This window comes from Mastigoproctus giganteus, chromosome 5 (assembly GCF_048544385.1).
Source record: "Mastigoproctus giganteus isolate SK-2022 chromosome 5, ASM4854438v1, whole genome shotgun sequence".
Lineage (NCBI taxonomy): Eukaryota > Metazoa > Arthropoda > Arachnida > Uropygi > Thelyphonidae > Mastigoproctus > Mastigoproctus giganteus.
In genome coordinates, this window is record NC_143579.1 from 212,999,152 (window position 1) to 213,013,261 (window position 14,110).

The 14,110-nt window shown below is 36.8% G+C and overlaps 1 protein-coding gene across 1 annotated transcript in view; it reads left to right on the top strand.

Annotated features, from left to right (window-relative positions):
- LOC150086083 (proteasome adapter and scaffold protein ECM29) overlaps window positions 1-13,972 on the top strand; it is a 367,922-nt gene extending 353,950 nt beyond the window's left edge. The window contains exons 47-48 of the mRNA XM_090374364.1: window positions 6,001-6,072; window positions 13,763-13,972. Of these exons, the coding sequence (XP_090230490.1) occupies window positions 6,001-6,072; window positions 13,763-13,896 (206 nt within the window). The 3' untranslated portion in view covers window positions 13,897-13,972. The remainder of the gene's footprint in view (window positions 1-6,000; window positions 6,073-13,762) is intronic.
- Window positions 13,973-14,110: the final 138 nt, after the last annotated feature.

Below are 14,110 nucleotides of genomic sequence, written 5' to 3' on the forward strand. Positions count from 1 at the left end.
CGTTTTTGCTGAGCCTGTAACTGTCAGCTGTAACTTTTAAATAGAGTCAGCGCCCTCTGATTACGATATGCAACATTCTTCTCTTGAAAAGCCTTAGCACATTTATTGGAAAACCAAGGTTTAGATAAAGGACGAGATTTTAAAGTGGAGTGTGGGATAAAGGATTCCATTCCTGCAAGAATAATTTCACTGACACGATCTGAGCAGACGTTGACATCAGAAGTTTTGAAACAGTAATCCAAACAAGGAAAAGAAGAAAAGAAATCTCGCAGGTCATCCCATTTTGCATTCTTGTAATGCCAAACAACACAAGGTTGGGAATAGCCATGAGATAAAGGCTCCATTGGAGAAGAGACAATCACCAAGTTGCAATCTGAAGTGCCTAAAGGACCTCTCACTTCGACCGTGTACTTAGAAGGGTTATTTGTGAAAAAAAGATCAAGCATGTTGGCTGTATGGTTAGGATTGTCCAGTATTCTTGTAGGTAAATGAACAATCTGTGCAAGGTCGTTGGTAATTGCAAAAGCCTCAGCATCTCGACCAACTGGGTCGGTGTGACTAGAAAATGGAAGCCAGCTGGAGTTGTGAACATTAAAATCACCAAGGAAAATTACCTCACTGTTAGGAAAGTTGGACTGGAGAAAGTCAAGTTGCAAAGAGAGGAAGTCAAAGAGCTCCAAGTGATTAGTGGAGTTGGGAGAACGGTAGAGACAACAGATGAATTTGACACAATGAGGTAGAGAGATTTTAAGCCATAGAATATCAAAGAGAGGAGATTCCAAATTACCAAGTCTCTGACAGCGAATATCGGAATGGACATATGCACAAGTACTACCTTTGAGGTGATAGGAATCATACAGCAAATAATTTGGGTATCTGATATACTTCAATACCCTCTGTAAAAGAGAAGAATATAGTTGCAAACCTGACATTTTCTGTGAACATACAAAAAACAGCCATAGTACAGATTGGCAAATTGTCTTTCACAAAAACCTTTGTGATCTATATTTCGGCTACAAACAGCTACACAAGGTTGTCCAGGTCTTCACAATGCCTACCAACTTTTTTAGATAGTAGCATACACTTTAAATAAAAAGCAATATAATTTTATATTGGAACTGGAACAGGTATTTAGGGTAGCATAAGGCCAAGAAATAAATTTTGGATGGATAGCATTCATGAAATATAGTTACATATTGAAGAGCAATATCCCAATTTGTCTGAAACATAAAATAATGAACCAATGTATACTCCCTACCATGACTTATGGAAGTGAAACTTGGGCACTCACTAAAAGAATGGAAAAGCTGAAAACTACACAGCGAAGAATGTAACGAATTATATTAGGAATCAGAGTGATGGATAAGAAGAGAAACATGATTTATGCAGCAAACTCAAGCAAAGGACATTCTTATCAAAACTAAAGAACTGAAATGGATTTGGGCAGGACACAAAGCTGGAAGACATGATAACAGATGGACTAAGAAAATAACAATGGTTCCCAAGAGGAGTTAAAAGTAAATCTGGCAGACAACAATGGAGATGGACAGATGAAATTCAAGAGTTCATGGGCAGTAAATGGATGGTCATTGCACTAAATAGAAGGAACTGGAAGGTTGCTGGAGAGGCCTTCATCCTGTAGTAAATTTAAAATGGCTGATGATGATGTTGAAGGCCAAGGAAACTCGTGGAAAGTGCCTCCACGATATGAGATCAATGCATTAAGTAGCAAACCCAATTTGCTCACAGCTGTGTACTGAAAAAGGCTATGCTTGGTGTGTACGATGACTTTTTATAGCCTTTATAGCTTGAGGCTTTTTCCCAGACTTAACTATGTCTGTTCTGTCTCTTCCTTAAAGGGATCTTTAAATATTTTAAAGGGCTGAAGTAAGGTTATAAATAAGATGGAATTGTAGGTTTAATTTCATTTTGCTGTAGCATGCTTTGCTCATTCCATTTCTCACATCTGGTCTGGTTAATTTCTTAGTAAAAGTTTTCTCCCCCTCCCAATAGCAGCAATTGTGTATCTATTCCAAACTTAATTTTTTTTTTTATTTAACATTCAGTGCAAATTATTTTTACACTGAATATTTATTATGCTGTTTATTCTATTTACTCACATTATTTTGGTTTTCTTGACATTTTCCACCATAAGTATGGTGCAGTATAGTCATAGTTGCTGATGCACTAGTAAAATTCTAAAAAACAAACAAACAAACAAGCTTGACATTTAAAACTAGTCCAATTTTTTCCTTTCTCTTTTTCTCTTCCTCTACTAGTTTTTGTAGTTTTTTTCATGTACGAGGGTGGCTCAATAAAGAATCGCCCTCATCTACTTCCACATATTGCAGAGTCATGATATTTTGTGTGTAGCATCATACATATCTCTTTACTAGAGGTGTAAAATTTTAGCCCTGTATCTTAATTTATTTTTCTCTTACAGAGCTGAACGTGTGTTGAAGTAGCATCATGGACAAAATTGAAGCCAGAACTGTAATCTGGTATCTGTTCTTGAAGGGGAAATCTCCTAAAGAAATCCACAAGGAGATGACTGCTGTATATAAAGATGAAGCCCCATCCTATGGCATTGTGAAGCATTGGTGTAGACAGCTTAGGTGTGGTTGGACATCAGTAGAATCTGAGACCATTCCAGGTCGCCCCCATTCAGCCATTGATGACAGCACGATCAGAAAAGTGTAGTCGTTAATCATGGAAGATTGCTGGATATTTGTGCATGAATTGTCCCAGGAGATGAAGATTAGTGTGGGCTCTGTTGAAACAGTCCTTCATGACCAACTTCATTTACGGAAATTGAGTGCAAGATGGATTCCCTGATTATTGACTGGTTTCCAGAAGGCTGATTGACAACAGAAATCACAAGGGTTGTTAGCCCTGTGCCAAAAAAATGAAGAAGACTTTTTCTCTCGTCTAATCACTCAAGATGAAAGTTGGATACACCATTTCGATTACAGGTGCCTATTATGCCAACTTACTCACAAAATTATGGGAGAAAATCAAAACATGTAGGCGTGGCATGCTGTCCAAAGGTGTGAGAATGCTTCAAGACAATGCCCCAGTTCACACTTCTGAAATTACAACAACACAAGTGACCACTTGTGGATATGAAATACTGCCCCATCCAGCCTATTCACCCGATCTTGCACCATCGGATTTCTTCTTGTTTCTTTCCCTCAAATCATTTCTTTGGGGGACCCACTTTCCTGATGACAAGACACTCATTTCTGCAACAGTCACGGTTCAAAGACCAACTCACCACTTCTACAAAAATGGTATCCATGGCCTCATCCATTGATGGGAAAAATGTGTAAATCTGCATGGTGGCTATGTAGAGGAGGACTAAAACCTGTGCCAAGAATCAACAGGCTAGCACCTCTGCAGCTAGGTCAGGGCGATTCTTTATTGAACCACCCTCGTAGTTACAATCAGAATCATATCCTGCATGTACGCTGTGCTACCATTAATGTCCTAACACTCCTCTGCTGATAGTTGGTTATGTCCTACCCAGGCACCATGTGTCAGACACAACTATAAATATGCTTCTTTGGCTTTGAAGATATAGTAAGTGTGATTTCAAATGACAAATTTTCAATGCCACAATCAGTGGGGTTTACAGACTTCCATCACCGAATGTTATTGGTATGCTGCATAAACAATAGATTTGTATGTGATAATTTCAACGGCACTAAATATCTCTAGATCACCAATTGATGATGCCATTTGCAAACAGACAGACTGGTGCTGAAACTGTCACAAAACAACCTAAAAATCCTCAGAAGCTGATGAAAAGTGACAGGAGCCCTGCAGAGAATCATCCACTTGGAAAGCAGGTCAATATTGTTATGACACACACACAGGCCCTTGGTTAGACAATTGGGAATGTCAGCATTAGTACACTGCACGGGATGCTTCATGTTGTGGGTTACATAGTTGTGCAGCCATCTACTAGCTACTAATCACCCCAACTAATGCCAGACACTGTCTAGCTTGGTATAAGGCCCACTGTTCTTGGACCGTAAACCAGTGTAAGCTGTGCTTTAGAGTAAAGAGCTATGGTACATATGATGATGGTAGTGCCTGGATATGGTGGATGTCCAGAGAAAGCTACTTGCCATCTTTACCATTCCAACAGTGAAGTTTGGCAGAGGCCAAAATAAAAACCAAAGTAATTTGAGTAAATAGAATAAACGGCATAATCAATATTTAGTGTAAAAATAATTTGCACTGAATGTTGAATTTAAAAAAAATGGTCTGGGGCTGTTTTCATGGTTTGGCCTGGGGTCATTGGTTGTTTTGGACAAAACCATGAATGCTGAGGTCTGTCTAGATGTCCTGGACAATAATGCATTATTTATGTTGTGACAGCACATGGAGCACAGCTGTAACTTGTATCAGCAGGACAATGCTCCATGTCATACTGCTCATTGTGACAGACTGGTCTGAGCACGTGAACATCAAAAAGTCAGACTGGCCAGCTCAGAGTTCTGACCTCCATCCTATGGAGAACCTCTGGGCTGAAATGGCCACTGCTTTGAAGATCCAATGGCAGAAAATATCAGAGGGCATTTACAAAATTTGGTGGGGAGTGTTCCTGTAAATAAAGGCATATTTGTAGATATGCAGGTGTCCGAATATTAATGGTAGCACAGTATGTCTTAGATTTTTTATTGCCATTCTGTTAATTTTGATTTCTTTTCTATTTTTTATAGGTCCTTTGACAATTTTTTATAATCGATATTGTATAGAATTAATGAAAGTGTACAGCTCCTCTTCTTGTTCCCCTTTTTATTTCAGTCTAATCTTTCCTGCTTATGCTTTTGCTTTGATTCAAATAGGCTTCTATTATAAAAGTTGAATTGATGCTGATCTGATTTTTTTGATTATCTTCCTTGGTTTGCTATCTTTTATCCTATAAAATGCCTTTCAAAATCTGCCAAACAGAGAAACAGCTAAAATTGTTCATTTCCATTGCCTTTTCTGCTATTTGAGACCTCTGAAGGGGACCTACTCCAGCTCTGAACAAAATTCAGTTGTTTGGTCCTGATTGTTTCCTCAGATTTCTTATTGATTATATTCAAATGTCATAGCAGAATTTTGCTTGTATGATTCAGTGAACTGTGTTCCTAATTTTTCACATTGTAATATTTTTGAAAGAATTAAGGTTTTTTTTTGGATTTTCTGGTATTGGAACCATGGATGAAACATTAAGTTCTTTCAACATTTGCCTTATATTTTAGGAGTTGAGGAATCTAGTTATTTTTTTTATTCCTGCATTGCCATATGTTTAGTAAGCTCTCTGCTCACTGAACATATGAGTGATGCAGGAATTATTGGATCATTGTAGGTCAGCATAAAAAAAATTGCATTATAATAAATATTGAGGATGTTAAATTGTTTTCAATTCTCTACATTGTAAATATTTTTTTTGCGTGATAATACTGCTTACAGAAGAGTTATTTGTTTTAAAAAATGGAAAGATCAATCGCAATTGTTGAAAGACTTTTTGCTCTTTTTTGGATTTAACTCTCACATTCTACCATTCTAATGAAAAGGCTAATTTAAGATTTAAACAGAATAGTGTTCATTCATTTACCAAATTAAATGGCACAGTTTGATATCTTAGTTAATAAATCTTTAATTTCTTATCAAATTGTCATATTTTTCTTTATTTGGGATAGAGAGATTTTGGTAAAAGCACTAATGAGTCAGGCCATTTGAACCTGGCAGTTTGAACCTAGTAGTACACACGACTTAATAGCTTTCATTTTTTAAAAACGTATCAATTTGTCTTGTATCTATTAATTGATATTTAGTGTAAAAGCTGTTATGTGTTGTTAACTTTAATTAGGTATATCCCTAATTCTGTTTCTTAAAAATATTAAGTGCAGAGTTTCTTGTTATTAGTAATCCTGCAAAATTTCTTATCTTACTTTATTATATTTTGCACAAAGAATTTATTTATTAAATTTTGATGCTTTTCAGAAATGAAGAAGTATATATCCTTAAGGTGTGAAGCATTACTGGTTGCTGATAAAATCCTCAGGAAGCTCAAAGGTATTGAAATTTATCATTTAGATAACACTTTTTTCAAATGGCATGGTTAACATGTTGGTTGATTAAGGAAATCTTAGTTGCTTTTTACCTGCTTTTTTTTTGTAGGTCCATGGCATGTTTGGTGTCTGTGTAGTAAAAGGTTGTCTAACCCTGATCTGTGGTGCATAGAATTTTTTATGGGGTTTATGCTTATTAGCCTAAATTTCCACAATTTTTTAATTTCCCAATGTGGAAAAGCCAACATGGTTTTTTATATTCTGCAATGAAAAGTTAAAAAGAATAAGAAATTAGCTAAAATAGGTTAAAAAAAGATATTTGAGTTAGAAATTGTGCAAAATATTCAAGTGAGGGAAAAAAACTGATTATTAAAAATGTATTATAAATTCATCTGTACCTTACTTATGTCTTTAATTTATACTAGAAATCAAATAAATGAAACGTGTTGGTATAATAGTCTTTTAATGCTAAAAATTAACAAAACATTTTAATGTAAAGTGCTTATTTAAAGGATTTCAGCCTTATGAGAATGCATTCGGTGGTGTGGCAGTGAGCTACATGATAAACATAACAAAGGCACCCGGGATGGATGGGATCTATCCAGTTATATTAAAGGAGGCAGCAAAGGAAGTAAGCAAACCCTTAGCCATAATTATGAGAGCTTCTTTGGACTCAGGGGAGGTATCCATGGACTGGAAAGGTACAAATGTGACCCCAATTCCCAAAGGAGGATCAAAGGGCAACACAAGTAATTATAGACCTGTTAGTTTAACTTCTGTTCCAGAAAAATGAATGGAGGCACTGGTTAAAGAAACACTGCAAGATCATCTAGACAAGGCTTCAGTTATAGCTTGAACTCAGCATAGTTTTGTTAAGGGAACGTCTTGCCTGACCAATTTGATTGGATACTATGATGTGGTCACAAAGGAACTGGATGCAGGGAATAACTTTGATATTATATATTTGGATCTTAGAAAGGCTTTTGATACTGTTGCACATGGAAGACTGTTGAACAAATTGGAGCAGTGTGGCATTGGAGGCAAATTGCTGCTATGGATAAAGGGATGGTTGAGGGGGAGAAGACAGAGTGGTAATCAATGGACACTGCTTATCGTGGACTAATGTTATTAATGGAGTCCCTCAGGGTTCAGTGTTGAGTCCATTGTTGTTTTCTGTATTTATAAATGATATTGACGATGGTATATCAAGCTTAATGTCCAAGTTTGCAGACAATACGAAGGTTGGCAAGGTCATTAATGTCCTTAACAGTACGATGCTGCATCAGGATCTAGAAAAGTTGAGCAGATGAGCTGAGAGGTGGCAAATGAAGTTTAACATTGGAAAATGTAAAGCACTACATATGGGAAGCAGTAACCCCAGAGTAACGTATCAACTCTATGGTACTACACTGACAGTGGTAGAGAATGAAAAGGACCTGGGGGTAATTGTGCAGACAGATATGAAGTTTTATGAGCAGTGCAGACGGTCTGCAAGAGTAGTTCATGGTGTCTTGTCAATGATATACAGGAATTTTTCTAGCAGGGATAAGGAGGTGATTATCCCCTTGTATAAGGCAATGGTCAAGCCACACCTTGAGTACTGTATACAGGTCTGGAGGCCTCATTTCAAGAAGGATGTAGAGCTGTTGGAACGAGTACAGAGAAGGGCAACAAGATCAGTGAATGGAACAAAGGGTTTCTCTTATGAAGAAAGGCTTAAGTTTCGCAAATACAATGTCTGGACACTAGGCACCTGCGAGTTGATCTGATTGAGGTGTATAAAGCCTTGAATGGTTTGTGCATGCTTGCTCAATGCTCATGGGATTCTTCCTCTTGCTCAGAATAATCACCTGAGAGGGCATAAATTCAAATTGAGGAAAGACAGATGTAGGATAGATGTGCAGAAGTTTGCCATTAGCCAGCGGGTAGTTGGGTAGTAAGTGTGGAAGTTGATAGCTTAAATAAATTTAAAGCTGAGCTGGACAGGTATTTGGAATGAACAGACGGGTGAAATGGGAGTGTTTTTTTTTTTTTTTTTTTTGACTGATGCTGCATAAGCTTGCTTTCTTGCATCATATGCCTCTAATAATGCTAATGCGATCAAAACAAATGAGAGGACAGATGATTTGAAATAATGCATTAAGTACAAGTGCTTGCAAAAGTTTTGTGTATAACTTTAATGGTAAAACTAATTTTTCCACATAATATGAGGTAATTTAATCATATGAGATATATAATGCTTTTTAGCATTATATATCTTATATTGTAAAGTAATATAAGAATGAGTTGCATGATTTTTGCATTTCAATAAATAGCTTATAACTCATTTATACTGCAATGAAAAGACAAAAAGAATAATAAATTAGCAAATAAATAATAGATTAAAATAGATATTTGATTTAGAAGTTTGTGAAAAATGCAAATTATTAAGTGAAGGAAATCTGTGGTTTCAGAGGAGCCTTTATGAAATTTAAAATTATTTTAGTTAATTTACAAATGATAAAACCAATTTTGGCATGCTGAGGGTGTCTAGCTATCCACCAATAAAGGAACAATAATCCTTTAAACAATTATCTTGGTAATGGCACTTACTAAAAATAAATAGCAGTATACTTCTCTTTCTGTGGAAACTATTTAAAAAGATAAATTATTAAATTAATTAAATGATTTAAGCTTTTGAATTCCATGCTGAATTTTCTCATTTCCTCTTTGTTGGCTGTGTATGGGAGTGGAGAATGGAACTGTGTGTGTGTGTGTATGGAGGGGGATCACCCTCCCATACACACATTGTTCCAGCTTTCATTCCTGTTTGATTGGGCCTAATGAAAAAATGCATTATAAATCTAAAAACAGTTTTTAAGGTTGTTAAATAGTTGGTAAGTAGTTGCCAGTTGTTAAGTGGTTGGACTTTGGGGAAGTTTTATTTCACTGATGATAAACTCCACTGTGTAGAGTAAAAGTCACTTCATAACAATTCATGTGGTTTTAAAAAAAGATCGTGTTTAGTAATAGCAATAGCCATGTAGTGCAAGGAAGTCACAGGCTTTTGCTACATTGGAAAAAAAAAAAAAAAAAAACCTGAGTAGATAAGAAAATAAAAATTATTTACTTCTCTCCTTGCATAGGTAACTGCCCAGTTGACCCTTGAATTTATTCAAACTCTCAGCCTCACCTACCTGCAAAGGTAACGTGTTCCTACAATCTATTCTAAACTTCTTCCCCTGTAATTTGAATTTATGATCTCCAGTTGTGGAATTATTTATAACAGTGAAATTTTGCCTTCATTCATTTTACTAACCCCTCTCAAAGCCTTATGAACCTCAATCAGGTCACCTCTGAGGTGCTTGGTTGCAAAGCTCTGTAGCCCACATAATAGGAGTCTTTCCTCATATGGTTGCCCTTTTGTTGACCTCACCATGCGAATTGCTTGTCTTTGGACCCTTTCAAGGAGCTGAATGTCTTTTTTCAAATGAGCTCTCCATACTTGAACACAGTTTCCAGATGTGGTCTTACAATTGCCTTATGCAGTGACTGTGACCTTCCAGTCTCTACAGGGTATTGTTTGATAAATCATTGATAGGACCATAGGCTGATATAATGCTAGAAAACTTCATATCTGCTCATATCGTAACTTCCAGATTCCTTTCTTCTACTGTTTTTAATTCAACCCCACCAAGCATATAATTTATTTTGGCATTGTTATTCCCCAAGTGCATTGCATTTTTCTGCATTAAAACCATTAAAACATAGCTGCCACTTTTATGACCATTCTTGCAGCCCATTCAAGTCATCCTGAAGGAGCGCTGCTTGGCACTGATTATTAACCACTCTACCAATCTTTATATTGTCTACAAATTTTGATATTATGCCTTCTTTCCCTTCATTAATGTTGTTTATGAAAAGCAACAATGGTCCAGGAATTGAACCTTGGGGGACTCCACTTCTGGCTTTACACCAATCTGACGAATATCCATTAATCACAACCCTCTACCTTCTGCCCTGCAACCACACAGCAATCTATCTTAGAATTTTTCCAGTTATCCGAACATGTTCAAGCTTATACAGTAACCTCTCATGAGGGACTGAGTCAAATGACTTGCTAAAATCCAAATAAACTATGTAGAAATTGTTTCCTACATCCAGCTGATGAGTAACTATGTCAAGATAGTTTACTAAGTTAGTTAAACATGATTTTCCCCTGAACAGAACTGTTGTTATACAGAGTGCCATGCCTATCTAGATGTCCCTAAATTGGACTTTTAATCATTGCATCTAAGATTTTCCCTGCTACTGAGGTCAGAATAACCACTCTGTAGTTACTAACTTCGCTCTTAGAACCGCCTTTATGTATTGGTGATACATTGGAACTTTTCCAATCCAAAGATGCCCTCATAATTAACTTCAATGGTTCAATGCATTTGCTAGCAGCCTCCCTCAAAATTATTGGGTATATGCCATCAACTCCAGAAGCCTTACCTACCTTTATGCTCAAAAGTTTTTCTAATAAGCAGTCATCTGTAATTTCAAAATAACTGATTTCGTATGATTCAGCCTCATTTGCACAGCCTTTTCTTAGCATGAAGGGTTTCTTCAGTAGAGACAGATGCAAAGTACCTGTTCAATTCATCTGCAAAATCAGCTGGGTTGTCTAAGACTTTCCCACACCTGGTGCACAAGGGTCCAATCTGATTCACCTTTTTCTTCCTTGTATTCAATACATAAAAATTTCCTTGTCCCCATTCTTTGCTCTTTTAGCTAGTGCTTTTTCATTGCAGCATTGGCCTTCCTAACCTTATGTGTGGTACTATTACAAATCATCTTGTAGCTGTTGTGGGCTTCAGTACTTTTTATCACTCTGTAACTATCCCATGCTATCTTTTTCTGCTCTATGTGACTGGCCCATTCCGCATTCATCCATTTCTGCATCTCTCTCCTGCAATATTTTCTTAATGGTATGTATACGTTAATAGTTTCTTTTTGCTTTAAAGCTATTCCATAATTTAAGTGTATTTTCCCTCGCTCTGCAATCTACCCAATTACTGAATGCCATATAGTACCTTAAACTGTCAAAGTCCCTTCTTCTGAAATTAAAACCCATTATCCTCTACCTTTAACTACTGCAACATCTTTCTTCATCTTCCAACTGACAACTTCATGATCACTACCTGTCAGTGGTTCCTGTATTTTAAGCATTGTGATGTTGTCGATTGTTGCTCCCAACATACACCTGGTTCTGGTCCAGCTATCTTTATTACAAAAAAAATCATCACCCATTTCCCTGGCAATATTCTCTCAATAAAACTAGATCACCTTCAACCAGAGTAGTATGCACTTGACTATTCTTATCTGGGACCCAAATTGGAGATGCATCACTTGACAGTTCACAAGATACTTGAGTCATTGACGAGCTCCCAGTTACACTTGTTTCTTCAGTGACTCAAATTCTTCTCATAATGCACAAGTTTTAATTTGAGATTGGTATGCTCCTGACATCAGGTGCAAAGATAACAGTTGTCAGTTGAGCTAGAGTTGTTCACTAGACCAACCTCAGAATACATGCTACAGGCTATATAAATGACAAACTCGTGACTCACATCGGAAATGCCCACATGAATTTCTGTGTGGGTCATTATATTCTTGTACTTTATATTGTAAGTGGATCTTGTAGTAACCATTATTAAGGTAAAATTTAACTTCAGAAAGATTGCAGAATTTAAATTTACAATATATTACAGGAATTTAAATTACCAAAATATTACAGAAATGAAACTGTTGACGAAACTTAAATCACTAAGAAGTTAAATTTAAGCTACCGAATGAAATTTACAAAGTTCCTGCCAAGTCATATGAGCAGTCACCATTAGCATTAGTAGAGACATGTGATGCAAGAAAGCAAGCTTATACAGGGCTTTCCACTAGTAACGCTCGATTTTTGTAACGCAATAAAACAAATTGTGAGAGTGATAGTGATCTATTTTTATTTTTATTATGAAGTATATGTGTTAACATTATGTTTTAAAAATTATATCAGATAAATGTCCGCCGCGGCTTTGTCTGGTTTGGTTAATCCTGGATACCCAATTGGTGATGACGTTATCGCATAAAAGTGGCTCAATTTCAGCAATAACGCGCCTAATGTTGGCCTTTAAGGCGGCAACCGTCCGTGGTTTGTTAGCATAGACTTTGGATTTTAGAAAGCCCCAGAGAAAAAAATCCAGTGGCGTTTGGTCGCAGGATCTGGGCGGCCAATTAACGTCACCATTTCGCGATATAACGGAACCTTCAAATTTCTCATGCAATAGTGTTACTGTATCACGTGCCGTATGGCACGTAGCACCGTCTTGCTGAAACCAAATGTTTGTTAGATCGATTCCATCCACTGCAGGCCAAAAAAAATCTCTTATCATAGCCCTGTATCGCTCACCGTTGACCGTAAGTGCCACTTCTTCTTCGTTTTCGAAAAAATACGGACCGATTATTCCGCCGGACCAAAGTGTACACCATACCGTAACTTTTTCGGAATGTAGTGGGACCTCATGAATCTCCCGTGGGTTTTCGTCGCTCCAAATTCGGCAATTTTGCTTGTTAACAAAGCCACTTAACCAGAAATGAGCCTCGTCACTAAACATTATTTTTCGCCCAAAATCAGGATCGACCTCCAACTGCTCTAGCGCCCAATCAGCGAATGCACGCCGCTGCGCATGATCGTTGGGCTTTAGTTGTTGGGTTAATTGCACTTTATAAGGGTGAAGCCCTAAGTCCTTATGCAGGATTCGCCAAGTTGTCGTCGAAGACAGGCCAAGTTCTTGAGCCCGACGCGGAATGGACTGTTGCGGATTCTCACGCACACTTTCCCGGACTGCAGCAATATTTTCAACGGATCTTGCGTTTCGCTGACGTACAGGCACTTTCAGATTTGCCACAGACCCAGTTGCTTCGAATTTGTTTATTAAACGGCGAATTGTGGATTCTGAAGGACGTTCGTCGACACCATAAACTGCACGGAGTGCACGAAACGTTTGACGAATAGAACATTGGTTTTGATAATAATTTTTTACAATTTCGACTCGTTGCTCAGTCGTGTAACGCTCCATAATAAAATGCAGAGACTAACTGAATACGGCTACCAAAGATACCACCTGTGTGACTGTCGACTTCGTCATGCGCTGTTGCCAAACATCGAGCGTTACTATTGGAAAACCCTTTATAACATCAGCAAAAAAAAAAAAAAAAAAAAAAAAACCCTCTTCCCATTTCACCCATCCATTAACTCCAGATGTTTGTCTAGTTTAGCCTTGAATTTATTTAAGCCGTCAACTGCTACAATGACAGATGAAAGTTTGTTTCGGCAATCAACCACCCGCTGGCTAAAGGCAAATTGCTGCATATCTATTCAAATGTGTTATTTCAATCTAACTACATATTTTACTGGATGCTAAACGTGATGTGGAACTGATTGAAATGTCTCAATATGTTTGATTATTTCAGTTTTCAATCAGAATAATGGCATAATTCAATTTTTATCCACACAGCTATATTTTATCATTTCTATTTGTTTCTTAAAAATTTTTATTCAATTAGTTTATATGAGCTAATAAACTAGAATTTAATATTCTTTTTCATTTACTGTTGTAATTCAGCATGAAGTATTTGTGTTATACAAATAGAATAAAATTCTGTTCTTTTCATTTTAGATGCAAACAAGGAACATGTTTTATCAGCAGTTGAGACTTCACACTTGAAAGAGGCATTACTATCTCTGTCAGCTGATAGCCCCCAGAATAAAGATAAAGCTTTAGAATTAGTCAGAATATTAAATGATCTCTGAAAGGATTAAGTCTCACTCTAATTTAATGATTCACCTCTGTATATTGTATGTTTTCTTGTACACAATGGATTTTGTAATAAAGGTCAGAAATTTTTAATTTATATTAATATGTCAACAGGTATTCAATCAGTAAATTTTATGATATAATCACATACTTTCCCTACAGTTTCCTCAAAGATTGATTGGTGCTTATTTTGGTCAGTATCTTTTACAT